The 27,809-nt window shown below is 53.0% G+C and overlaps 2 protein-coding genes across 3 annotated transcripts; one reads left to right on the top strand and one right to left on the bottom strand.

Moving 5' to 3' along the window:
- Nucleotides 1-641: 641 nt before the first annotated feature.
- Nucleotides 642-8,873, bottom strand: LOC111153043. Of its 2 annotated transcripts, none has more exons than XM_022511853.1 (5): nucleotides 8,791-8,873; nucleotides 6,933-7,006; nucleotides 2,459-2,626; nucleotides 1,773-1,904; nucleotides 642-896 (listed from the first exon to the last, which is right to left on the bottom strand). In XM_022511853.1, the coding sequence occupies exons 2-5, from the start codon at nucleotides 7,003-7,005 to the stop codon at nucleotides 760-762; spliced, it is 510 nt and encodes a 169-aa protein (XP_022367561.1). In that variant the 5' UTR covers nucleotide 7,006; nucleotides 8,791-8,873; the 3' UTR covers nucleotides 642-759. The 2 variants fall into 2 exon arrangements, with proteins under 2 accessions (XP_022367561.1, XP_022367560.1); XM_022511852.1 differs by lacking the exon at nucleotides 8,791-8,873 and adding an exon at nucleotides 8,123-8,231.
- Nucleotides 8,344-27,309, top strand: LOC111153042 (ER membrane protein complex subunit 8). The gene is made up of 5 exons (XM_022511851.1): nucleotides 8,344-8,794; nucleotides 16,582-16,658; nucleotides 25,561-25,630; nucleotides 26,266-26,360; nucleotides 26,845-27,309. Exons 1-5 carry the CDS (start codon nucleotides 8,564-8,566, stop codon nucleotides 27,002-27,004), a joined length of 633 nt encoding a protein of 210 aa, XP_022367559.1. The 5' UTR covers nucleotides 8,344-8,563; the 3' UTR covers nucleotides 27,005-27,309.
- The last annotated feature ends 500 nt before the right edge of the window (nucleotides 27,310-27,809 follow it).

Raw genomic sequence — 27,809 nt, 5'->3', positions numbered from 1 at the left:
TCTCCCATCTGCGGCACACTCTGACACGAAGGCTGCTGGGAGAGCCCGCTGCCTGCCCTCTGCGCAGCTCATCACACAGGCTGCTCAAGGGTTCCTCCTGCTGTTCCAGGCAGGGTCTCCAGGGATCAGCGAGGGGCCCTAACGTGCAGCGCAGGGGGGAGAGCAGCGGGGCCGTGGGATGTGAGCCCACCAGGAGCCTGCTGGGGCCAGAAGGACACTCGTTCCCCAGCACTGGCTTCACTGTTGCTTTCTAGACTAAAAGGCTGAAAGTGGCCAAGGAACCAAGTCCATCACTCAGACCTCAGGCCGGAGCTCAGGGCTCGGCTGACCTTCCCAGGCCTGCGGCCACCCACTTCCAACAACACTGACCATTTCAAAGTGGGGGAGGCCGGTCCCAGAAGAAAAGTAGCCACCAGGACTTCCAGGGGTCCAGCCTCCGCAATGGGATATTACGCTCCTGAAGATCTCCCCAAGAACCAAACACCTCCCATCACAGGACCCTACACTTTTAGTTTTTCTAGGCTATCCCCTTAAACAACTTATCCTTGCCACTCGTACCCAAAATATATTTACGTCAGGCACTCGGGAGAAATGGCGTCCGACAGGTACTGTCACGCAGGCGTCACAGAAGCGACCACAGCTCGCGCAGACTGCTCGTTTATTAGCACTGGTGCTGCGACACGATGGTTTCTAGGGACGCTGCTGAGCCGTGCGGAGGTGGGACTGCACGGTGAGGCTCGGAGGGGGGTGCAGGCTCCTCTACTTCTTCCACTCATTCTTGTCGTAATCCCACTTGGCTGAGAAGCCCTGAATCGGGCTGACCTTCATGTCGAGCATCCTCTTGGTCTGCTTGGCCACCCAGTCCTCCTCGAAGGTGTGCGGGACCGGGCCGTACACTAAAGCCCAAAAAACAACGTCATGAGACCACCGTGCCTTGACGAAGTGTCTCAAGCCCACAGGTCCTGCGGGTCAGGTCCTCCCCAACACGTCACACCGGCCGCCAGGCTCGCAAGTCATCTCCCACGCAACACCCACACCCACCCACACACACAGGCTCTGAATTCTGGGCACGGACAACTCTCGGTATTACTCCTTTGAGGATAAAAGATGAGCAATCAAGTAAGAGCCAAGAGCACCCAGACTTCTCCACCAGATGCAGCTCCTGGGGCGCCCGGGCCAGCACAGGGCACAGACAGAGCCCCCACCGACTCGACTAGTGAGATCAAATCCACAGGCGTGAGTAACCCATGTCCACAGCAGACCAGAAGGACAGGACTCCCGCTGCTGGGAAGAGAAAAGCCCATTCCGCCTGAACACAAAGAACGGAGAGAGACAGCATGGAGTGAGCAGACAGGCTCGACACGGTCAAAGCAGAAACGGAGAGACCTGAGGACCCAGGACTCCGCTTGCTGAGATGCGCTCGTCCTGCAACGGAAACAGCCCTTCCGTGAGCACGCGCCCTCTCGCTCGATCAGACCCTCGCCACGGCACCACGGTAACCGTCTGGTGAGCTGACACAGCGCCACGGAAGGTGGTGCCGGACAAAGTGGGGAGTCATCCACTCCCGAGCACAGTGTGGACGCGTCAGAGCCCGCTCACACCTGCATTAACCTGAACCGGCTTCCCAAAGCCCGCAGGCCCGTAACGGCTCCCCGCACGCAGGTGCCTGCCCCGCGCACACGCGCCCTCAGTCCACCCCTGCGCACGGGACGCAATCCGGGCCCCGTGCGGCTGCGACCCGAGAGGCCAGGCCTGCGCCGCTGCCCGCTCACCGAAGTACTTCTCCCAAATCAGGATGAGCGCGGTGAAGCCGAGGAAGAACATGGCGGCGCCCACGACCGTCTTCCACTCGTTCGTGCTCCGGTTCATCTCCGCAAAGCTCTCGTTGAACTTCATGCGGTACACTGCGGAGAGAGCACACGCGCTCGTGGGAGCGAGCGCAGCCCCGCCTCCTCCGCGGGGCTCCCCCTTTCTCCCCCCAGAGCTGGGGGGCAAGCGCGCGAGCCTGTGCTCATACATGCCTACACGGCACGATGAAGGGGAGAAAATGCAGAGTCTGCTTTCGGCAAAGAAACCCACAGTGAATTCCCTCCCCGCATTCCTACGCACAGGATCTGCGTGATCCCGGAACTTCCACTCCCCTTCCCCAACCGACAGCGTTTTGCTGGGCTGATGTCCCATCAGTAAGCCTCAGAGGCCCCGGTCCTGCTCGGCAAGACGGCAAGCAGCCACAGCCACCGGACCCCCACCTGCCCGCCCCGCCCCGGGGACCAGAGCCCCGAGAGCAGAGGGGCCTGGGCAGAGGCACAGCCCGCCCACGGAGCCAGGGCCCGGCGGGAAACAGCACGGCGGGCCCCGAGCACGCCGGTCTCCAGCCAGCACCCCCCAGCTCGCAGCCCAGAAACCAGTCAAAATGCTCTCTCCCGCGCTCTGCCGACACCCCCGCTTCAATACCCACATTCGACTTTCTCATCCATGGAGAGGCTGCTCCAGGAAGCCTTCTCCTTCTCTTTCAAGGCCTTCTGGCCGGCAGAGAGGTTCCTCACGTGGGCCACATCGGGCAGCGGGTAGTCACGCCGGTCGACGTAACCCGGGAGAGCGTAGTCTTCACTCTTCACGACGCCTCCTACCAAGCGCAGCGGACGAACGTGTGAACGTTCACATAGGTTCAGAGTTACAAAGCAAGGCACATGCACCCTGAAGACCTTGTCACCCCGGCGACCTGCGGCCGTGTTTCAAGCGGCTCAGGGACAGTCGCGTGAAGGAGGGAGTGAGCAGGCCCATCCCGCATGGCCCAGATGGCAGAACAAGGGTCACAGCAGCCCTTCGTACAGCCGACACGCACCTGCTGGGGCAGCTGTCCGCGGGGGAAGCACAGCCCACGGCTGATGGGGCCACACGGAGGGCACCCAAGGGCTCCCAGGGACACCCTATTGGACTCGAGGAAGAACCTTTTTTTTTTTTTAAAGATTTATTTTTAAAGATTTATTTGAGATCACAAGTAGGCAGAGAGGCAGGCAGAGAGGGGGAAGCAGGCTCCCCACCGAGCAGAGAGTCCAACTTGGGGCTCAATCACAGGACCCTGAGATCATGACCTGAGCCAAAGGCAGAGGCTTAACCCACTGAACCACCCAGGTGCCCCGAGGAAGGCCCTTCTCTTGGACATTCAAACGAAGGAGGAAGCACAAAACCAACAGAGAACCCATAAAAGAAACAAGTGTTCAAAGGTCAGAAACCGAAACATGTAACAAAACATGCGACCCGTGTCCACTAGAGACTGCAGGCAAAGGGCTCCACAGGGCATCAGGGAGCCACTCACTCCCGGGTTCGGGTTTACCAGGCACCTACCACGTGTCGAGTGTACTCTGGACGTCTGAGACCAGGGAACGAAGATGGCTGGTGCACACGCGCCAGAAATGGGACACCACGGAGACAGACACAGTCATCAGGGGTTACGGAGCGAGGGCTCAGGAAAAAGGCAAGACGCAGCGGAGGGGAATTGGGGGCGGATGCACATACAGTGGCAAACAAGACCCGACACTCAGGAGAGGGAGACCCCTGTGCTCGACGTGGACGGTCGTGTACTCGGCGCGTCACAGAATACGGGTTTGCTCTCTCTCTCAGACTGTACACCGTGCGTGCTTCCCTACACACACGTGAGTGTACATACAAAACTCCTGGCAGGACAAACCCCACTCGTCAGTGCGGAGAGGACAAAATGGGGATTTCTGATCACAGAGAGAAACTGCAGTGCCTTCAGACAAGCATGTATCTGGGTAGTACTCCAGGAAGGAGGAAAACAGTTCAGAAAGCAGCAAAGAAAGGGTAACTTTCCTTCTATTTAGAGGTTTCCCTAAACAAAGCTGCGGAAAACTGTTTCTTCAGTTCTATCCTACGTCTGCCAAGAAAACGTTGTGAGCCAGACCGGCCTGGACGTATGAAATCCTGCGGAAACACTCATTTCCATCAGCTCGTACCAATGACTAAATTCTCCCAAGTCACGTTAACATCAGTTAAAATACATCATTTCGGGACGCCTGGGTGGCTCAGTTGGTTGGACGACTGCCTTCGGCTCGGGTCATGATCCCGGAGTCCCAGGATCGAGTCCCCCATCAGGCTCCTAGCTCCACGGGGAGTCTACTTCTCCCTCTGACCTTCTCCTCGCTCATGCTCTCTCTCACTGTCTCTCTCTCAAATATATAAATAAAATCTTTAAAAAAAATAAATAAATAAAATACATCATTTCACCTCAAAGTAGAATTTCTGAGGCTGATCTTTGCCATGCAAACGGCCAGCATGCTTACACAAACCTGAGCTTATCCCCAAAAAATTTAAGGTGGAAATGACTAGAACTACTTTCCAACTTTAAAATTCTAAGTTCGCTTAAAACGAGTGCACTAAAGAGAACGGCTGTGCCCCCGCACTCAGCTCGCACGTTAACCACTACAGACAGACGCGGACTGGGGTGATGAGAACGATCTAACCTCACTGTGGTGGTCAGGACGCACCTCGGGGACTGAAATGAGAACCACTCGAGGGCACACTTTCAACGGGCGGATGTCTGCTGTGTGAATTACATCTCAATAAATTCTCATAACCGTGGAGCACCCTGAGCATAAAATCGCATTTTCTAGAACAAGGACGGCAATCTGCGATCTCAGGGCTGCCGGGGTTCCTCCGCATTTGGGGCTCAGTCCCCCACGCCCCGTGAAGACCAGCATCCCAAGCATTCTTTGAGAGAGAGAGAAGAGAGTTCTGCATTCGACAGAGCATCTCGCTGTCTGTCCTCAGCTGCGGTTTTCACTGAGGCTCTGCTGAGGAAGCCCAGGGCATGGGAGCTGCCCCCCGAGTCAGGCGTGTCACCGCACCAGCACCCGAGTGCAGTGGTGGCCGCCGGCGGTGCGTCACCATGTTACTCTCCTGTGCAGAACCGGTATGTGTCCTCAGGTACGACCCGCATGACTAACAGTTAAAAACAAAAGGACAAGACTCGTTCGAGAGACTGCGGTGCCATCTGCCTACTGTGTGATGCGCGACAATGAAGAGTAGGCAGGTCCTCGGCCGCACAGAGCTTGCGCTCCAGAAGCAGAGACAGACAAAACACACAAACCCCAGTGTGTCACTGCCTCGAGCAAAGACAAAGCGGGGCGATGCAGGACAGGCAGCACCTTCACAGTGGCTGGCGAGGGAGGCTCTTCGAAAATAACCTTTGCATTGAGGCTGACGAGTAGAAAAAAGCTCCCACCCACAGCTCTGGAGCCGTGGCAGGAGCAGCAGCCTGCTGCCTGCGAGGACTGTACCACGAGGGGCTGGACGCCGAAGGTGGAGGGCTCGTGTGGGTAAGCTCTTCTCTTCTTTGAACAGTGTGACGACGTGAGAAAGGCTAGCTGCAGATCATAACTGAGGCACAAGAAGCCACTCAAGGATTTCAAAAAGGAACTATTTTAGGGGCGCCTGGGTGGCTCAGTCATTAAGCATCTGCTCAGGTCATGACCCCAAGGTCCTGGGATCGAGCCCCGTATCAGGCTCCCTGCTCAGTGGGAAGACTGCTTCCTCTACTCTCTGCCTACTTGTGATCTCTGTCTGTTGAATAAATAACATAAAATCTTTAAAAAAATAAAAATAAAATAAAATAAGGAAAATGCTAAGAAACAAAATAAATAAAATTATCTGTGTCCACAGCGTTATCCTAGGCAGTTTAAGGAATAGAGGAAAATGTAAGACAACAGTATTAGCAATTCAAGGACACAATTTCAGGGAAAATTTCACACATAAAGCAGTTACTGATTATTGACCCCAAAATACATAAACCTTGCTCTCCAAATTCATTATCACTATTCAAGCCTTGTACCTGACCCCTCACTAACACATCCTTCCCCGTGAATTTGCATTTTGTCCTTTTGTTTGCTCTCCCTCTCCCTGGAATGCTGTAGCTGTGGGAATATGAACTTAAACCTACGGAGGTTAGGGGGATCTGGGGGGCTCAGTTAGTGGAGCACCTGCCTTCAGCTCAGGTCATGATTGGGACTGAGACCCACGTTGGCTCCCTGCTCAGCAAGGAGTCTGCTTCTCCCTCTGCCTCTTGGCCCATTTGTGCACACCCTCCCTCTTGCAAATAAATAAAAAAAATCTTAAAAACAAAAAACAAAAACCTAGGAGATTAAAACTCCTAATTCTTGAGCACAGTGAAGCTTCCCCTCAAGAAAAAACATTCCTGCACCCCAGGCCAGGCTAAATGGTTCTCCTCAAGGGCTGTCACTTAATCAAACACCGCCTTCACCCATCTGTCTCTCTCCCGACTGCAAACACCCTGTGCAATGACTCCTCTCTCAGGTTCTTTTTGTTCTCAATGCCTAACAACATCTGGTACAAAGATGCTCGATAAACACAAAACTAAACTTGCTACGTGCCAGGCTCCAAGCTAAGCTCTTTACAAATATTCCAGGTAAGAAAAGAGATTCCTGCAAATAAGTTGCTCGTCCAAGACAGAAATGAGATTAAACTCTGCTCAGGCTAGGATGTCCAGGGTCTGTCCCTTCCACGCCCCAATAATGTAAACGGTACTGAAGAAAATTGGTTGCTTTTGGGGGGGGGGGGGGGGGGGAAGGAGATCATTAAAATTAAGTATGGTACATCTCTTGAAAGGGGTGGAACTTGAACCTGAAAAAAGGGAAAAGGAAGGGAAAGACGGGAAAGAAATAGCAACATAAACAAAGACCGAGACTAGTACTCAGTATGACTCATAAATACTCTGTAATCTCTAAGTATGCCCTGTCAAAATATTTTTACCTCCCCCTAAAGTCCCACAGCGGCGGAATCAGGATCCCAGACACCTTGGGTCACCTGTGTTTGAAACGCCCGCATGAGGGCTTACACACAGCGGGAGCAAAATGGAATGAGCTCAGCCCATTTAGAAGAAAAATTACACTTACCATGTGCTCGGACACACACAGAGGTGGAAATCGCTCGCTTGCCGATGAGGCTAAACACTCTGGTAGCCAACATTCTGAAAGATAAAAACGCGCACCTTCTCCATGAACAAGGGCAAACACCTATTAGGGATTGCAGGGCATTTCACTTTTGCTTTCTTCCCCACGGCACAGACGAACCATTCTTCCTTAATGACTGTGAACTCAGAAATAACCTAACATGAGGTTTTTCTTAGCTGTCAACCCGCTTTTACGGGGCTGCCTTACAAACCAAACGCCCTAACATGCACACGCTCCGGGAAATTAGTAGAAAACCGGCGTGCTTGAAAGACATGGAGGAGTGTTTTCCTAAGACTGAAAAGGCAGGAACTCGCCAGCGCTGGGTGACCCAAATGGGGTCCACTGTCCGGCGGAAAAGAATAAACAGCTGGAAGGGACCCGCATGCAAGGCACGCGCTGAGTGGTCGATGAAAACCCAGAACGCGCGCAGCACAGAAAGGGACATCGCGCAGGACGGCTGCAAACAAGGCCTGGTCCGCTTCCAGCCCCTGCAGACAACGGATGACCTGGATGACCCACCTCTCCCCTGGGTCCTCCCAGCTTCGGGCCCTGCTCCGCTCTCGCCCTAGCTCCCCCCTGCTTTAAAACGGACTCGCTGACGACGAAAGGGGCTCCGGGCGCCTTTGGAGAGCGGCCCCTCGGAGGCAGAATACACTGAAGCGTGACGTCAGGCCCAGGCTCGCTCGCACCCTCGTCTTCTCTCCCCGGCCTGGGCCGCGTGTGGGCGGACACTGGGCGGCTGCGGGGCTGCGAGGCCGAGCGCCTCTCCCGCAGCCCCGTTAAACCCGGGCGGTGGCGCAGCCGTCGCCGGAGGGCTGCGGGCCCAGGCTGCAGTGCGGACCCCGCGCCCCGCCCTCGGTCAGCGGGCGCCCCAAGGTCAGAGCCCGAACACCGCCCGCGGCCGTGGCGGCCCAAACGCGGTCAGGCCAGATGCTGCGGGGCGCCACACAGGCCGCGAAGCGGCGGCCCCCGAGCCCCAGCCGGGCGGCCTCAATGTCACCGGACTGCGAGGCCCATCCCCGCTCCCGCCTGGCGCCGGGACGCCGAGCCGCCGGCACACTCGCCCGCTGGCTCCGGCCCCTGGCCCTACCCCACCCCGCGGCGAGGGCCGCCTGCAGCCCGCCGCCGCTCACCTGCCGCTGCCACCCGCCACTGCCCGCCGCGACCGCCGCGACCGCCCTCTGTGCCCCGGGTGCCAGCGACCGGAAGAGAGCGAGGGCGCGCGCGGAGCACCACGGGATCGAGGAGGACCCTGCCGCGCCGGAGGTCACCCGAACGGAAGCGGAGAGGCGCCGCGAGCGTCGTAAAAGGTCGGGCCGAGCCGCTTTACGGCGGCGCCCGGCCAGAAGCGCGAGCGGAGGGTGAGGCGGGCGCGTCGACTTCTCCCGGCCGGGAGTCGGTGTGTGAGGAGCCCGGCCGACAGCCGGGCCGGGCCTGTGTGTGCCTCCGCCGGCCGCGGGGCCGCGCCGGGCAGCCGCCGCCTCGTCCCGCTTCTCCGCTGAGGCGCCGCGCGGCCGGGCAGGGATCTAGGCCTCCGCCGGCTCCGGGGCCTCCGGGGCCCGGCCGGGCTCAGCATGCCCGGGGTGAAGCTGACCACCCAGGCTTACTGCAAGATGGTGCTGCACGGCGCCAAGTACCCGCACTGCGCCGTCAACGGACTGCTGGTGGCCGAGAAGCAGAAGCCGCGCAAGGAGCACCTGCCGCTGAGCGGCCCGGGCGCCCACCACACCCTCTTCGTGGACTGTATCCCCCTCTTCCACGGCACCTTGGCCCTCGCCCCCATGCTGGAGGTGGCCCTTACCCTGGTAAGCGCGGGGCGGGCGGCCTCCCCTCCGCTGGGGGTCTGCGGCTGAAGAGCGCGGCTTCCGGGCGGCGCCCGCGGGACGCGCCCCTCCTGCGGTCGCGGTGGCGAGGGTCGGGGTGCGGCGCGGGCGTGCGGGAAGCGCTCGGCGCGGGGCCGCTGGTGGAGCAGGAGCCGTGGCGGGTGCTCTTCGGGGAGCGTCAGGGGGCGGGTCGTGGTCACTTTTTCGAGTCCGTGGCCTTCTTAGAAACAAGCCGCCGCCAACGGGGGCCGCAGCCCCGCAGCGTTGCCGTCGGGACGTAGACGCTGGAGCTTGGTTCCCGCGCTCCGCCCCGGAACACGTGCCTTGTCTGCCGCGGGTGTAGACGCTGTGGTTCTGGGGACCTCAGTACACCGCACCCCCAGACGCGAGACACGTCCCTAGAGGAGGGTAGCCTTGGTGGGGCGGGCGCTCGTCCTCCGCGCACGGAGAATGTCCCGGTCCCCGCTGGTGCCTTAGCCACGCTGCGCCCTTGGGTTAAGTTTGCTTGCTTTAAGCTCGCTCTGCCCCCAGCGCGGCTTGAACTCGGCACCTCGGGATCGGGAGCCGGGCGCCCCCTGGAAGGCACCCGGGGTTTCAAACGCCAGAGGCTCTCTGTGACATTAGAAAGACCTTTCTGGCCAGCGATCTGGGGTGTCTGCTCCCAGGACGGCCTTACTGCGGTGCGGAGGCGGGAGCTCGAGCGTGCAGATCGGCCGGTTGGTAGCGGGGTTGTAGGCAGTGGCTCCTGGGTGGGGGCTGATGAGCGGCGGAGGAACCACCACTTGCGAGTTCCCCCCGGTTGTTAAATCCTCCGGTGTTAAAACCTCCGGTAACCTCAGAGCTGCCTCAGTACCTGAGTTGATACTGTTTACTTTTCGCTTAAAGGTAAGCTACGACTCTAAAAAAAGTTAGTTCATAGAAAAAGTAGTAAGTTTGAGGTGTAGGCAGAGCTCCTTTGTACTTAACACCAAGCGAAATGAACCCGTTTCGTGATTCACCGAGTTATGACACCCATGGAAGCGGGAAGTACCCCGGGGGCCAACGGTCCGCCCCGAGGTTACCGGGCACGTCTTTGAGTGCCTGTTAAACGGAGCCGTGGTGTGAATTTCCTCATAGGATCTCCGGAGAGGACATGGGTAAGACGTAGGTGTTTAGGAAGTCGGTCATTTTAGCCCTTGAAGAGACGCGCTGTCAGTACCAGATCTCGGCTGAGGCCTGCTGGGGCATAACGCACGTCTTTTCATCCAGCTGCCTCCATTACTCCCTTCTCGGGCGCGCAGGGGAGTTGGACGTGTGAGGCACCGTCACTTGTAGGGAGCTGGATTTTCCAGGACGTGAATGCGGGATTGTTCCATTTTCCAGCCACGTGCCAGGCCTGTGCTGGGCTGTGGGGCACAAAGCCTGCCAAGCACGCGAGCTCGCGGGAAGCAGGGTACATACCAAGAATAAGTGGTGCGTGGCTTCAAGCAGAAAGTGGTGAGAGGTCCCCAGCTAACCCGGGAAGGCGGGCTAGGCTGCCTGGAGAAATGGACATGCAAGGAGTGACACAGTGGGTCAGCCGTGGTAATGGCAGGGGCAGGGGGGGGTGCGGGGAGGGGGACGTGAAGAGAGCTTTCAAGGCGCAGGGACCAGTGTGTACAAAGACCAGAGAAAGTGGGGTGGGAGGGGTGCTGCGGTGTAAAGAGACCAGGGACAGAGAGGGGTGAGCAGCAGATGGATTCCATCGTACAGCAGCTTGCAGATCGCGCGGAGAAGCTGGGGCGCCATCGTGAGGACAGGGAAGCCACTGGAGGAGAGCGGCACAGCTGGATTGGCGTCCCGAAGTGGTGGCTGCCGCAAGGAGACAGAGTGCGTAGGAGACCAGAGGCAGAGGCTGCCCACACTGAGTGCAGTGTGTGTGCAGATGGGACAGATCCGAGAGACCAGGAGGGAAAATCTACAGGACTCGGTGACTAGTCACGTGTGAACAGAGCGAGACGGAGACAAGGGAGACACCTTGGTGTCTCGTTTACACATTGGAAGACAGTGGTGCCGTTTAGTGAGGGAAAGTGAAGATGATCCAGTGTTGAACGTTGAAAATGGGTCTGGAGTTTAGAAGGTGAGGGGTTGGAGATGTAGACTGAGAATCGGTAGCTTCTCGGTGACCGCTGAAGCCGGGAGAGCAGGTTGTACAGGGCAGCGCGTGGAATGTGGGGGAGCTGTGCACAGAAGCATGGGAGCTGTCGCTTCTGCGGGGTGGATGGAAGAAGAGTTGGCCAGCTGGCCCAGGAGTAGCCAGAGGGGCGAGGTGTATTGCTTCAAATCCATTTAAAATCCTATCAGAGGGACACCTGGGTGGCTCAGTTGGTTGGGCAGCTGCCTTCGGCTGGGGTTGTGATCCCGGCGTCCTGGGATCGAGTCCCACATCGGGCTCCTTGCTCATCGGGGAGCCTGCTTCTCCCTCTGCCTCTGCCTGCCATTCTGTCTGCCTGTGCTTGCTCTCTCTCCCTCTCTCTCTCTCTGACAAATAAATAAATAAAATCTTTTAAAAAAAAAATCCTATCAGAAATAGCTAAGCATCTTAAAGACAAACTTGAGCCTCAGGTGGGATCGTCAAGTATTACTAGTGCTTTTCATTCTTAAGCAGCCTTCACGGGGTGAAAGCGTATGTTACTGTTAGAAGACGTAAACGCAGCCCTGGAGGGAATTAGACGGACAAACTATAGGCAACTGCCTTGGAGTCGCTTTATGTGAATTTTCCCCGAGGAGCAGAGCTGCCTCCCAAACCACTTACCCAGGGAGGGAAGATGCCCAGAGGAGGCCACGACTCTTGAAATAGCCGCTGCCGTCAGGCTGTCAGGAGGGAGAGGGGCACCGCATGAGGCCCTGTTTCGGCCTTGCTCCCGTGTCCCTCCACTTCGCCCTGACCCCCAGCTTGTAGCACTTCCCCCAGACATGCCCATCAGTGTTCAAGGCTCCCGTCCGGCAAAGTTAAGTCTAAACTAGATTCTCTGCAACAGCTTTTTTTTTTTTTTTTTTTTTTTTTTAAGTGAAGCCCAACTCAGGGCTTGAACTCACAACCCTGAGACCAGGACCTGAGCTGAGACAAAGGGTCAGACACGTAACCGACTGAGCCACCCAGGCGCGCCCTCTGAAAAATTTCTACTGGGCGAAGGTGTTTAGGTTTGTGCTGTTCAGCGTGCGACTTAGCAGCGCTATAACCTGACGGCAGTGAAGAATCTCGGCATGCGGAGCCGCACTTTATCAGTGTGTCAGCTGCGGCAGATGGGATTTTACTAAGGTTCTAAACCCATGAAACTATACAAGTGAGGCTTTATTCTCATGGCTTTTTTCTATTCAGGGAGTTTCATATTGTAGTTATTTTTAGTAAGTGGGAAAGACTCACCTGATATGCAGCCCATAAAGGGCAGCATCAGATTCCTTTGAAAAGCTTTTCATTATAATTTTCCACTTAAAATCCTTGCATTTCTGAGTGCTTTTCGTTTTGTTTTAAGTACTTATGCCTGTTATTTATCCTTATAACCCTTTGACGTAGGTAGTGATGGAATTATTTCTAATAGCAAAAATCCATAAAATGTTAGCAGGAAAATTAGCATAGATCTGCTGTTTCTGTAATCCCTTTTTGTCCTTTCCCCCCGTTGATTTCCCAGTTCTGTGGAGCCGCTTCTGATTACATTCTTCCGAGATGACTTTCTTATTTGCCATTTGGTCTGATCACCTTGATTTCGGCCCAGGATTCTTTCTGCTGCCTCCTTGCGTGCCTTCTCTGTGCTCATTTGCATGGGCTACTGTCCTCTAGCTCTTCCCTAGCCCTGTTTTCTCTCCAGAACGTTGACATTGACATGCTAGCCAGGGAGAGGGAGACGGCTGCTCGGGTCCTCGTTTCCGTTCTTCGCTCCGACTTCACCCTCTCCCTGTTGTCTTCAGAGCTCTTTCATGGCTTCAGCTCCTGCCCGGGCCATAGAAAAACCAGTCTCCCACTTGAGAAGGAGCTTTTCTTCTAGTGAATCTAGCCGGCCCCTCCTTGGCTCCCGAGACCTGCTTGCTGTGCAGACGGCGAGGCCCTCAGACACCCTCAGCTTATGAGTGGCACGTGCGGGAGGGACGCCCTCCTCCTCCGAGTGGCTCTTATCAGTTCTCTCTTACCTGCTTTGTGGCAATGGCATAGTCGTATGAGGTAGGTAATAGTACTCTGCAAATTACACGTGCAAATGCAGGCAAGTTTGCAGAGAGGAGCTGTTTTCTTTGTGCAGAGCTGAATGGGGAGTGAACGAGTAGGGCCCGGTGCCTTTCGCAGTTCTCCTGTGTACCCAAGATGAAGCAAGCCAGACAGGCATTGGGCAGAGGGTGGCAGGTTTGTGCACAGTAGAAGTGTCCTTCTTCCCTCTGGAAGGTGAAAGAAACTACAAAGCAAATGTGAAGTTAGTCCCTGTAGCAGTCAGTTGTAGTGAGTTGACATCAGGTTTCAGGGTGCTGTCCCGAACCGTGGTCTTCGTCTGGATCGTTCACAGGATGTGTGGCAGGAGAGCAGGGAACATGGGAAATGGATCTACAGAGAACAGAGGGACAGCTGCTCAGTTCCTTTGCCGTGACCTGTCCCACTTGGGCATGAACTGGCTTGACTGAGCAAGCTGCCTCTCAAACCCACTAAAGCTTTTCATTAATGAGCCATTTGGGCTTTCTGCAGGAGTCTGGAGCCCCTTGAGCCCTGCCCACCCCATCCTTGCCTCTCTCCGCTCACTCTGCTCGCTGTCTGGCCACCGACTTGTACCACACTCCAGGTCACTCTCACCCAATAAGGTCTGGCTCCGTTTCTGAAACCGCCAAAGAGAATGCTTCCATCTAGTTAAAAACTTGTTCACGCAACCTCTCTGCAGGCTCTGGTACCTGATGGGAGCCCTTAGTTCTACATGCACCCTTTGGTGTTTTCCATTTTTCATTTGTGCGTCTATCTGGACAGCTGTGGACAGGCCGTACGCGTCTTTTGGGGCACCTGGGTGCCTCAGTCATTGAGCCTCTGACTCTCGGTTTCAGCCCAGGTCATGATCTCATGGGTTAGGGGATCAAGCCCCACAGTTCCACACTCAGTGGGGAGTCTGCTTGGGGAGTCTCTCCCTCTGCCCCTCCCACTGCTCATGCGCGCTCGCTCACTGTCTCTCAAATAAATAAGTCTTTTAAAAAAAAAAAAAAAACTAAAATAAGCACCTTTACAGTTAACTTGGTTGTCCTTGTTTGAATCATTCAAAAGTTTTAAAACCAAGCCAGAGCTTTTATGACCTGGTTTGCTTTTAGGGCAGGCTCTTCAGAGAGTTCTCCTGGAAGTTCAAGGTCATGACGCCATTTTTCTGCTGGAATTGGTTAGGTCCTTATGTTTGTCACAAGAATCACCTTTACATCACGTACTTTGTGTGCTCCCTGAGGACAGATGCAGGGTGGTACCGTGTGCCTCTGCTGGGGGACAAGTCCCCTACTGTACCTCCCTCCCAGGAAGGGATCTAGGAGCAGCTTGGAGTGCTTACTAAAGACAGCTCCTGGAGTGGTCAGAACGGCAGCAGCAGCGAGTAATCCGCAGAGTAAATGTAGCTGCAGTCAGCCAGAAGTGGTCCCCCAACACGTCTGCATCTTAATGCTCGGAACCTGGGACTCTGCGACCTCACTTGGCAAAGGGACTTTGCAGATGAGATTAAAATAAGGACCCTGAGGCAGGGAGATGAACCTGGATTATATGATGGGCCCCTTCCTTCTTAGAAGGAAGCAGGAAAGGCAGGATCAGAGAAAGGAGATGTGACTAGGAAGCAGAGGTCAGAGTGATGCGGCCACCAGTCAAGGAATGTGGGTGACCTCTAGAGGGTGGACGAGACAAGGAGTGGATTCTCCCCTAGAGCTTCTAGAAGGAATCAGTCCTCCTGACTCGTTTATTTATTTATTTATTTTAAAGATTTTGTTTATTTGAGAGAGGGAGAGAGCACAAAAGAAAAAGCAGACTCCCTGCTGAGCAGAGAGCACCATGCTGGGCTTGATCCCAGCACCCTGAGATCAGGAACTGAACTGAAGGCAGACACGCTTAACGGACTGAGCCACCCAGATGCCCTTATGCTGACCCATTTTAGACTTATCTTTAGTTCTGACTCTGGATAAAGGTACAGGCCTCATCAGAGAGCCAGGAGAGGGATGCCCAAGTGGTCAGCGAGGACACACTCAAGAGGCTGGTCTTTGAGTAGAAGCAAAGGCTGAGAGGGCTACACTGAAGGGGAGGCTGATCTTTGGGGTTTGAGGTCAGGGAATGCGGCAGATGCCAAATTTTAGAGCCAGGCTATGCCCATTGGTGCTGCAAAGAGACAGGTTTAGAGGAAAAGGAAAGAAATTGCCACGGTAAGCAGCAAGAGAAAGTTTCTGGAACCTGTTCCTTTAAGAGGTGATGGAAGCAAAATGCAAGTGATTTGGAAGTAATTGGTAACAAAGTTACGGTGAAAGAGCCATTGTAAATATTGTGGAGACATAGCCCTAATCTTTTGGGTGGGTGACCAAAACCTGTAATTGGTTCAGTGAGCCTTGGTTTTGACCCAATATGGTAATTTGTGAGCTCTTAGGAGGCCAGAATTATTATTCTGATCCTTGTGTGAGCCAGGGAACCTTGGACTATAACCCTCTTGTGAAGTCTGCTGTTAGTCATAGGGAACACTTTGCCTGAGCCCCAAACTAGAATCGGAGAAAAAAAAATAATACAGCCATGTTTTTTGAAAAAGAAAAGTATTTTTAACTAGTTAATTTGCTCTGAAAAACGAGGATCAATTTTATTTTCTCTTCTGCAGACTGAGAATAGAATTTATCGCAGTATATTATTAAAATTCCATTATGGCAAAAACAGGATGACATTTTGTTGTTTTTAATAATGGCATTAGACCTGCAGGAAGTTAAATCTGATGCGGGAAGAGTGGCATTATAAAACAGACAAACGCTTTGACAGGGAGTTGAGTGGAAGAGAGTGTGTTTGTGCATGCCTGTGTACACACCCATGTACCCGTTTACCCCATACACTAACATGAAGTGTTTCTGTGGTTTGTTGCTAGGAACACAGAAATTTAAATACAACATAAAAAGACTTGGTTTGGGGCGCCTGGGTGGCTCAGTGGGTTAAGCCGCTGCCTTCAGCTCAGGTCATGATCTCAGGGTCCTGGGATTGAGTCCCGCATTGGGTTCTCTGCTCGGCGGAGATCCTGCTTCCCCCTCTCTCTCTCTCTCTGCCTGCCTCTCCATCACTTGTGATCTCTCTCTGTCAAATAAATAAATAAAATCTTTAAAAAAAAAAAAAAAAAAAAGACTTGGTTTCAAGAGACCAAGGTCCCCATTCTGGTTCTGCTCCGTGGCTATGCAAACTTAGGACACCTCTAGCTTTAGTTTGCTTATCTGTGGAGGCTTGACCCCAAGAGCACAAGGGCTGCTCAAGCCCCAGAATGCCTCCATTCTTTCTGTCTTAAGAGCAGGTGGGTAAAGATGGCCCCACCTCCCCACGGTGCCACACCTGCACAGTGTGTGTGGGCACCGCATCCCCCCAGTGAGGCCACACTCTCCTGTTTTCTGTGGCCTCCCACAGACCATAGACAAGCTGGTGTGACCTTTCTCCTGGAAAAGAGGACTCAGAGATTATACTGTCTCTTGTCCCAGCATTGGGGTTATGGGGGTGGGGCCAAGGTCTCCTGTGTTTATTAAGAGGTGACATTTAAGGGACGTCACTCATCTTTTCCTCCCAATTTCCGTTTCTCTTTCAGATTGATTCATGGTGCAAAGATAATAGCTACGTGATTGCCGGTTATTATCAAGCTAACGAACGAGTCAAGGATGCCAGGTATGTCCGTGCAAAAACCCTGTGGTCTGAGAGAATGATCGCGCGACAGACAGTCTCTGAGGTGCCTTTTGACCTTCTGTAGGTTCCGTGAGAACAAAACCCCTTCCCGCGTTCTGTGCTTGTTTCTGGTATTTGAGGGGAACTGTGTTGTGGATAATTCCAAATAACAGAAATCCTATCAGTTACATTAATTTGGGATTGTGTTTGTATCTTCTTTATTTTGCTTGCAGGGAGTTCATGCAATGAAGGCAACAGTCAGGGGCCTCTGATTCCTGTCCCAGCTAGGAATGGTGTAGGGCAGAACATTAGGAAAGAATACTGCTCTCTTTGGGGACAAATAAAAACTTTTAGATTTGGTGCTCTTGGGGTCTGATACTGTGAGGAAGATGTAATGGGGGCAGCTTCCTTCACATGGGCTTCTGGTTCTCACTGAGCAAGGCTGAGGACTTGGTGTGCTTTCTGCCTTAGTCTCTGTCTCACCGGAAAAACCGATGCCACACTGGAGTTCGGATGGCTTGGGAAGGGCTCCTCATTGGTTGTAACCTAAGGTCCGGCCGTATGCGCACACGGAGGGTAGTGGTGTGACAGAAGGCGGTACCATCCCCGGGCCCGAAGGGACAGGGAAGGAGGAGTGTGGCAAAGAAGTCCACATCAAAGGAAGCAGTGCCTCTTGGTTTAGGGCCACAGCCTGCAGCCAGCCTGCTGTGTATGACCTGTTAGGGAAAGCCCCAGAAGAGTCACTACCCTGACCTCCCTGGGATTTCCGCCAGCCGGAAGCCAGGAGCAGATAGGAGGTCCCCCGCATGGCACTCTCCTGCTCTCCCCACGTTGTCAGATAGCGCCGGCTGACTCCCGAGTCCGGGCGTCCAGGGGCTGCAGTGGAGGGTCCCAGACCAAAGCCCCATCTGGAGTTCTGCGCAGCTGCTTAGTGCGGGCGAGAGGGCGGACTCGGTAGTGTGTTTGGAAATACACGGTGAGCTGGTGCCTAAGTGCTGGTAAGGACGAGGAGCCGGTGCCCGGGGCAGAACTCGGAGGGAGGCAGGGTAGCTAGCGAGGTGCTGGGCTCTACATGGCCCCGTTAAAGCCCCTGCTTAGACGACCACACATGGGGCCTCTGTGGTCGCGGGACCCACCGCTCCCACTAGGACCTCTTCTCCGTTTGCTGCCATCCGCCTCCCATGTGTGGACGACTCCGTCTCTGACCTGGAGCCTATGCCCAGGGCCCTTGTCGGTGCTGGTCTTTGCTACACGGAAGACTGACCCCAGGCCAGGCTCTGCTGGGCAAAAGCTAAACACCGTTGGCCTTTGCCCTCAGGTTGCTGGAGGGACCATGAAAGATGCTGCCGGCCCAGCACTCTGCCGCCACGCAGGGCCACGTGCCCTGAGGCGGGTGCAGAGGCTGTGACAGCAAGCACAGTGAGGAAGTCCTCCCTTGGGACCACCAGAGAAGCCCTCAGGGAGGGCTGTCGTCTGAATGCCCAGGAGAGTCTTGTCGGGTGCCCGTGTGAGGAGCAGGAGGGAAGAGCGTCCGGAGAGGGGCTGCGTGCCGCGGACTCCGGGTGGACGTAGGAACGTCACTTCGTGTGTTTTTTTGGGTTTTGTTTTTTTTTTAAGATTTTATTTATTTATTTGACAGAGAACACAAGCAGGCAGAGAGGCAGGCAGAGAGAGAGGAGGAAGCAGGCTCCCCGCCGAGCAGAGAGCCCGATGCGGGGCTCGATCCCAGGACCCTGAGATCATGACCTGAGCCGAAGGCAGAGGCTTTAACCCCCTGAGCCACGCAGGCGCCCCAGGAGCGTCACTTTGTGAGCAGTGGGGAGCTGTCCTTGGAAGGAGGGTTCCCTGAGCCGAGCAGTTCTTAGCCGCTCTTGCAGAAAGACGAGCGGACCAGGCAGGAGGTAACGGCACCAGTTTGTCAGGTGTGATACCCCCCTTTCCACCCGCTTCTCCCCAAAGCCCCACCTCACATGGGCGCCCCAGACGTATGTGCGTGGCTCTCACGTGGGTGCCTCATTTGGCTCATGCTACTCCCATCTTCCTGCCTCTGTTCAGACCTCGTTCTAGCCCAGCCCAGAATTCTCCTACCCAGACAGCATTTTCGTGCTGCTCGGAACTTCTAGACTTTTCTGGTACCTTCAGCTGCTCTGCTCAGGAGCTTTTGCATTCCCCCATCACTTTGTTTATCTACCTACTAACAGCCCATTGCCAGGTCTGTAGGGGAATTAAACATGAGCTGGGGACAAGAGTGCCCGATCACCCTTGAGTCCCTTCTGGTGAGTCCCTGCTGGATGTAGGGGCTCAGTCCTCAGGACGTGTGGGCTGTTGCTGTGTTAGGATTTACTGGCGCTGTCCTGTCTAACCCTCCCAAGGACACTCAGGTGAAGAAAGTAGCCGGAGATGGTCACTGCACAAAGGCCACACAGCTCAGAAGCTCAGGAGCTGAGATTATACTAATTTCCTCCACTAGTACTATCTGCCTCTGCCTAGAAAACCTTCACTTCTCTCTTCAACCAGACTTGGCTAAAAATTTCCTCTTTTTTTAGAAATATCAGTTGATTGGGACGCCTGGGTGGCTCAGTCGGTTAAATGTCTGCTTTTAGCTCAGGCCATGATCCCAGAGTTCTGGAATCAAGCCTCGCATTGGGCTCCCTGCTCAGCAGGGAACCTGCTTCTCCCTCTCCCCACTACTCCCCCTGCTTGTGTGTGTGTGCACGCGCTCTGTCAAATAAATAAAATCTTTAAATATATATACATATATATTTATAAGTGAGACCTATAGATAGATAGATCAACTGATTAACAGTGTCTCATAGCATGAGCCTTAAAACCAGGTAGACTTGGATTCAAATCATAGGTGACTTACTAGTTTACCTCTTGGGCCTCAGTGGTCCTATCTGTGAAATGGTAGTAAAAGCCCATGCCTCAGAAGTTGGTCTTGAGGACAAAGTGAAGCAACATAAACCGTCTTTAGCTTCGTGCTTGGTTCAAAGTACAGGCTGGTACTATTACTAGTCCTGTGTATACTTTTTTCAAAAAAGGATCATTCAAACAAACTATTGGGACTACACCAAAATAAAAAGCTTTTGCCTGGCAAAGGGAACCATCATCAGAACAAAAAGGCAGGCTAGTAAGTGGGAGAAGATGTATGGAAATGATATATCCCATAAGGGGTCAGTATCCAAAATATATAAACGACTTAAACAACTCAACACACAAACAAACAAACAAAAATGGACAGAGGATCTGAATAGATGTTTTTCCAAAGAAGACATGCAGATAGCACAAGAGACTTGAGACAGGATGGTCAGCACCACTGATCATCAGGGAAGTACCTATCAAAACCACAATGAGATGTCACCTCCCTCCCGTCAGAATGGCTAGGGTCAAATGCACAAGAAATACCAAGCGTGGGTGAGGACGTGGAGAAAAATCATCTGCACTGATGGTGGGAATGCAGCCTCTGTGGGAAACAGTGTGGAGGGTCCCAAAAGTTAAAAATAGAAATACCCTATGATCTACTAATTCCACTAATAGATAATTAACCAAAGAAGATGAGAATGAAAACACTAATTAGGAAAAATATATACACCACGGTGTTCGTCGTAGCACTGTTTCTAACAGCCAAGACATGGAAGCAGCTCCTGTGTCCGTCCGTAGATGAATGGACCTGGAAGACACAGCGTGTGTTTATGTAGACTAGGACTCAGCTGTGAATCAGTAGGAGATCTGGCTGTCGTTTTCCAAAACACGGATGGACCTACAGGGCATTAAGCTAAGTGAAATAAGTCAGACAAGAGAAAGACAATACTGTATGATTTCCCTTACATGTGGAATCTAAAAAACAGAACAGTTCTTGGAGTGCCTGGCCAGCTCAGTCGGTGGAATGCACAGTCATGAGTTCGGGCCCCATGTTGAGTGTAGAGATTACTTAAAAATAAAAACCTTTGAGGGGCGCCTGGGTGGCTCAGTGGTTTAGAGCCTCTGCCTTCAGCTCAGGTCATGATCCCAGGTCTTGGGATCGAGCCCCACATGGAGCTCTCTGCTCAGCAAGGAGCCTTCCTCCTCTCTCTCTGCCTGCCTCTCTGCCTACTTGTGATCTCTGTCTGTCAAATAAATAAATAAATAAATAATCTTTTTAAAAAAATAAAATAAAAAATAAAAATAAAAACCTTTGAGGGGTGCCTGGGTGGCTCAGTGGGTTAAGCCTCTGCCTTTGGCTCAGGTCATGATCCCAGAGTCCTGGGATTGAGCCCCACATCGGGCTCTCTGCTCGGCGGGGAGCCTGCTTCCCCCTCTTTCTCTGCCTGCCTGTCTGCCTACTTGTGATCTCTCTGTCAAATAAATAAGTAAATAAAATCTTTTTTAAAAAATAAATAAAAGGGCGCCTCGGTGGCTCAGTTGGTTGAGCGACTGCCTTCGGCTCAGGTCATGATCCTGGAGTTCCGGGATCGAGTCCTGCATCGGGCTCCCAGCTCCACGGGGAGTCTGCTTCTCCCTCTGACCTTCTCCTCGCTCATGCTCTCTCTCACTGTCTCTCTCTCTCTCTCTCTCAAATAAATAAAATGTTTAAAATAAATAAATAAATAAATAAATAAATAAATAAAAAATAAAAATCTTTGAAATAGACATGAGAAATTCATTAAATTAAAAAGACTCTTAACTGCAGAGAACAACCTAGTGGTCGCCAGAGGGGAGGTGAGTGTGGCATGGGGGAAAATAGGTGAAGGGGATTAAGAGGTACAAACTTCCGCTACAGATGAGTCACAGAGATGAAAAGTACAGCATAAGAAACGTAGTTTTTAAAAAAAAAAAGGTCAGTGAGCTTTTTATGTTATAAAAAGAAATGTAAGGTGCTTGTAACAGTTTCGCTTGCTTGCTAAACTCTAGGTCATTGTGTCAAGTTTTATTGTAGCACTTCCTAATTGCGGGGTTTGCTTTGTGATTTGCATATCATGTGGGTGGATGTCAGTACCAGGCACAGCACCCTGGTCTGAAGTTAGATGCTCAGTAAAAAGCTTTTGGGTCAGGATTGGTCAAGCAAATGCCTCGCTTCGTGCTAGTTGGGAGGGGGAAATGGACAAAGCAGTCTCTGCCTCCAGGCGCCCTCAGTATTATTCGACCGCTGAGGCTTCACAGGAGCAGAGTTGATACAGCCTAGTAAGCAAAGTAGTGACCTTACTGTCATAACGTGACAGTCCTACATTAGGAATGCGGTTAGGATTGGGAGAGGCCAGTATTTGAGACAAAGTGCTTTAATACCAAAAAATGTAGACAAAATTGGCAGTTCTTTCAAATACTTTTTCAGTTTATTAACTATCTTATAAACTCTTTTCAAAAGAGTACATTTCAGGGGTGCCTGGGTGGCTTAGTTGGTTAAGCGTCTGCCTTCAGTTCAGTCATGATCCCAGGGTCCTGGGATAGAGCCCCAGGCAGGCTCCCTGCTCCGCGGGAAGCCTGCTTCTCCCTCTCCCACTCCCCCTGCCTGTGTTTCCTCTCTCACTTTGTCTCTCTCTGTCAAATAAATAAATAAAATCTTTAAAAAGGAAAAAAAAAAAAAAAAGAATACATTTTAGAGGTACCTGGGTGGCTCAGTCAGTTGAGCATCTATCTTCATCTCAGGTCATGATCCCAGGGTCCTGGGATAGAGCCCCACATTGGGCTCCCTGCTCAGCAGGGATCCTGCTTCTCCCTCTCCTTCTGTCCCTCCCCACACCTGCTCGTGTTCTCTCTTTCTCTCAAATAAATAAAATCGTTTTTAAAAATTTTAAATTTGAGTTCTTGGGCATCTAAAGTGGTAGTTCTTGTTTTTGATGAATGTTTCTTGACACCTTTCATGATAAAAGTCACTGGCTACCATAATCATCATAATGTTAGGATGATAGTTTTGTAAGTTTCTTTATGGCAGATGCTTTATGCAAATGCTGACTTCTTTTCCCTTTGCACCTGAGGTGTGAACGAGCTAGGGACAGGAGTATATGTTGTCCACATTTTGTGGAAGAATAGGTGGGCTCCAGTCCTGATTGTTGCCTTTGCCGTCTGAGCCGCGGGAACTGTGTGCCTCCCGGCTCCTGGGAAACACAGTGTAGCTCTGCTGTCTCTTGCACACCTTTCCATGGTGGCCTGGGGGACAGGAACCCCTGGGGCCCTTTCTCTTTGAAGCTGCTTTGTTGTTTCGTTTTTCCTAATCCTGTAGACTTACAATCAGCACATCACTACAGATTCTCAATTTTGAACATGAAAATAGAATACTTAGATAAAATAATTCTTTTTCATAAAACACTATTAATCTGCCCTTTTTTTTTCCAGCTCAGTCACTGCGTAATTGTATAGTGTGCTTCCTTAAGTAAACCCACAATTATCAATGTGTTTTTATGGCCGTTAAAATATACTTGGCTCAGTCCTTGCTTCAAAAAGCAGAGGCTCTCATTGTGCTGGGAAGATAAGATGCACGAAAAGTCAACTGTGTGCGGAGGAGTAGGTGTTAAAGCACTTTAGAAATAAACCGGGCTTAGAGACAGGACAAACGGGCCCCCTCGGGGGCAGTGTGGCAAGAGCTCCCACAGAGGACAGTGTTTTCTGGGCGTGAAAGATGGGAAGCGATGCAGTCAGCAGAGACCGATGTGGGAGGGCGCCCCAGCAGGGAACAGTGGCAGTGAGGGGAGGGGCGTGTGAGGGAGACCGTCTGTAGACCGGCCCCCGGAAATTAAAGACGCACAAGACTGCGTCTGTGAGCAGGGGCGGCGGCTAGGTCCGCAGGGAGACGGGCCTGGCTCTCCCAGGCTGAGACCATCACGAGCAGTGGAGGCCGGCAGGGAACAGGGTAGAAGCTTCATTTCAGGAAAATTGATCTAAAGAGAGTTTTCAGGATACATGAACTAAGAAGAGCCCAGAAATTGAGACCGGTTAGGAAGCCATTTTGGAACCCCAGGTATGGAGCGAACACCTGAACACAGCAGATGGCAGGGTGACCCGAGGAGGCTGAGGCAAGGAGCGGGTCTGCAGCCCCGCCGGTGTACGGCCCTGAGAGGGGCCAAAGACGAGTAGCAGATCCCAGAACCTACAGCAGCCCGGCCACAGGGGGCTCTGGGTGGGTGACCAGGGAGGGTGGGGGTGCTTGGCAGGCCTCCAGGGTACTGCCCCTCGAAGGTAAGGGGCAGGCGCCAGATTGCACAGTGCGGTGACCAAGTGGCGCCAAGGGACCAGACTGTCAGTGTATTGAAGTATATCAATAAAATATATTAATAATATTAATATATTAAAGTTTAATCAGAAACATGGTTGAGGGGCGCCTGGGTGGCTCAGTGGGTTAAAGCCTCTGCCTTCGGCTCAGGTCATGATCCCAGGGTCCTGGGATCCAGCCCCGCATCGGGCTCTCTGCTCGGCGGGGAGCCTGCTTCCTCCTCTCCTTCTGCCTCCCTCTCTGCCTACTTGTGATCTGTCTGTCAAATAAATAGATAAAATCTTTAAAAAAAAAAAAATGGTTGAAAGAAGAGAGATTGGACAGGGGCTAGAGGGAACCAGTTAAATAATGTTTTTCCTAAAAAGAGAAAGACTGGCTCAAAATTTAGCACCAGAGCAGGGGCCACTGGGAGGAGAGAACATAAAGGAGGCCCCCAAGGCGGAGGTGTGCATGAAGAGGCCTGTGGATGCCAGGAGGCCTCTGCCTGAGATGGATTGAAAAATAGCCGGTGGGAGGGGGGCCCCTGGGGGGCTCAGTCATTCAGCATCTGCCTTCGGCGCAGGTCATGATCCTGGGGTCCTGGGATTGAGTTCTGCATCGGGCTCTCTGCTCCGCACAAAGCGTGCTTCTCCCTCTCCCACTTCCCTGCTCGTATTCCTTTCTCTCTCTCTCTCTCTCTGTCAAGTAAATAAATAAAATCTTAGAAGAAAAATGGCTGGGGCGTGGGGTAGCACAGGGATGGTGTGTGAGCCTGTCTGGTTCACCTTAATGGACTTAAGGTAGCAAATCATTTATCGAGGTTGGGGTGGGCCAGAGCCTGTGATGGAGGGCTGGCGAGTGTGGAGAATATTTAGAATGGCCTAGGAATTTTCAAAATTAAAAGTCAGATGGCTTGATTGCCAACGGTTAAGAGGTGGACAGAGTCCCTTTGCCAAGTGTGCGATGGTGCAGGTGGTCCAAGAGGTGTCTAGCCTGGAGCTCAGAGTGGGAGTGTGCAGCGGGGAGCTGCGGCCTCGAGGGGTGCTCTCCATGGGGTGCAAGAGGCTTTCTGTTTAGAAGGTGCCTCTGCTGGGGGCACCTGTGGGGCTCAGTCGTTAAGCATCTGCCTTCGGCTCAAGTCATGGTCCCAGGGTCCTAGGATGGAGCCCTGCATCGGACTCCCTGCTTGGTGGGGGGCCTGCTTCTCCCTCTCCTACTCCCCCTGCTGTGTTCCCTCTTTCGCTATGTCTCTCTCTGTCAAATATAAATAAATAAATAAATAAATAAATAAAATCTTTTTTTAGAAAAGATGCCTCAGGGTGCCTGGGTGGGTTAAAGCCTCTGCCTTAGGCTGAGGTCATGATCTCAGGGTCCTGGCGTCAAGCCCCCCATCAGGCTCTCTGCTCAGCAGGGAGCCTGCTTCCTCCTCTCTCTCTGCCTGCTTCTCTGCCTACTTGTGATCTCTCTGTGTTAAATAAATAAATAAAATCTTTTTTAAAATTTTAAAAAATAAATAAACGAATAAAGATGCCTCTTCTGGAACACACTGACGTGCTTTGCACCATGCTTCCCGTCGCCCTTACGGCGTTCGCTTTCCTTGGCATAAGGTCACCTCTGACGGTCATGAGCGCACAGGTGAGGGGTGCCGCCCTTAGTGGCGGTGCCTGTGAGCCCCGCCCTGGGGAGACAGTGCAGGGCGGCCGAAGCTGGCTCGCAGTCCACTCACTGCCACGTCTTTTGCAGTCCAAACCAGGTCGCAGAAAAGGTGGCCTCCAGAATCGCCGAGGGCTTCAGCGATACGGCTCTCATCATGGTGAGTCCCTCTTGGGTGCGGTGGTGTTCTCAGTTGCCAGGACGGCTGCTGAGTGTCCGTCCTCTCGCTAACATGGAGCTTGAGCCCATGAGCCATCTTCTGTGCAGGGGCTCCGGCAGCCCAGTGCTGCCCTCTGTGGTCTCCCCGCTGCAGATCCGGGCTTGCTGAATCCCAGGCTCGCTCCATGTCTCCACGGCTGGGGGAGGGGTTCTGTGCCAGCCACATCAGCGCCGCTTGGGAACTTGTCAGAAGTGCAGATGCTCGGGTCCCAGCTGGCTGCTTCAGTAAGCTTCCAGATGATTCTGACGCACTCAAGCGCGAGGGCCACTGAATTAGCCGACCGCCCACAGGGAAGGAAGAAGTCAGGTAGACGGTAGCAGACATCAAAAGCCTTGTTAGACGGGCTCCGTTCAGACAGGATTCGAGCAGGGAGAGAAGTAGTACTGAGAAGCTCTGCTGTCGTGGAGACCCTGTAGCCCTGCGTGTGTGCTGCGTAGCGCACGGTTAGCCTCGGACCACACACATCAGATTTGCAGTGTCTGCGCCGCGGGGGTGCGTGCGGCCCTGCGGAGCCGGGCCGGCCGCTGGCTCTTTGTTAACCATGTTCACGAGTGCGTCCTCTGTCTTGTGCACAGGTAGACAACACTAAGTTCACGATGGACTGCGTGGTGCCTACGATCCACGTGTACGAACACCACGAAAACAGATGGCGGTGCAGGGACCCACACTAGTGAGTGCCACGTTCTTGCGATGACCTGTGTGCGGCATGGGGCTGGGGGGGGTGCTGTTCCCGGGTACCCAGCGCCCCCAGGAGGCTGGCCCTGGCCTTCTGCTTTTAAGTTGGCACATCCTCCGGGGCAGTGTACAAACTGCAGAAATCCTGCGTGCTCCCCGGCTCCTGAGAGAGCCTGAGTGTTACTCCCGGGGCTTCTGCTCCCCGCCCCGGGGCGCCACTCTCAGGCACTTGCTTTGGTCATGTATAATCACCACCGCCCTCCAACATCTCCAGATTTTCCTCTGGAGGGGGTCTCTTTCGTGTCTTAGCCGCGCTGCGTAGTCTGCATACACATCTGTGTGTTTGAAACCTGCGTGTTTGCTACCATTCGCGTTGTTCTCCGTTATACCACTGTGTGTGCGGCCGGTTTTCTGTTTCCTCTGTTGGAAAGCCGCCTGTTTTTCACTGAGAGGCTGATGGCTCCTGTTTCACCTCGTAGTGATTACTGTGAAGACTGGCCAGAGGCCCAGAGGATCTCCGCGTCACTCCTGGACAGCCGGTCCTACGAAACTCTTGTGGATTTCGATAACCACCTGGATGACATTCGGAATGACTGGACAAACCCAGAGATCAATAAAGCTGTTCTGCATCTGTGCTAGGGAGGGGTTTGGTGACTGCTCTCTGCATTTCCACTACACTGAAGAAGAAAGCTATTTTTAAATGTAAATAAGATCTCTCCTAGCCTGTGTGGAAAGCTGACAGTTTTCAGAGGTGGCACATGCCCTGACAGAGGGCAGACTGTCCATCAGCTGTCTTTTTAATGCAGAGTCTAGAAGAGGTGCAGACTGTCCCATCTGACCATCCCTGTGGAGTCCTTCCCACTTGTATGTTGCTCTGATCTCCAAATCAAAGCTGTTTCTGCTTGTCCAAGATTGTTCCTATTAAACAGTTTTAACTAACCTTTTACAATCTGGAGAGAATACTTTTTAAGGCTTATGAACTACATTTTAAAGAAAAAAAGGAAAAAGCCCAGATCTTATACTTGTGTGTGTGTTTGTGAGTTTTCATCCCATCGGGTTCGTGTCGTCCAGTCCTGGGCCTGGGTGTGCACGGCTGTGAACAGAGCCGCTCCGAGCCGGTAGGGCTCATGTAGCTGTCGCGACCACACAGTGGGAATAATGCCACTGTTGCCTGAGAAACCTTCATCGTTAAGGGTAGAAACAGCGCCGCTGGTAACAGAAACTTGGATGGGCACAGAGAGTAATGCTTCTCAGTCAACCAGAAAGCTTGTAAACCTGTGGAATCAAAACAGGGAAAACGGAATTGTGTTAAGATGGTCTTTAAAAGGCAAAAATCAGTCCCAGCTCCTAACTCACTTCATGCTTATCTTAAATGATTCTAACCTGTCCTCAGAATAATTTTTCTTCTGTATTTGAAGCAACAGAAGCCAAATAAAACTTAAGA

The sequence above is a fragment of the Enhydra lutris genome, unplaced genomic scaffold (genome assembly GCF_002288905.1).
Source record: "Enhydra lutris kenyoni isolate GAN:26980312 unplaced genomic scaffold, ASM228890v2 scaffoldscaffold30, whole genome shotgun sequence".
Lineage (NCBI taxonomy): Eukaryota > Metazoa > Chordata > Mammalia > Carnivora > Mustelidae > Enhydra > Enhydra lutris.
Note: the sequence above shows the minus strand (reverse complement) of the source record. Positions and strands in the feature narration are given on the sequence as shown.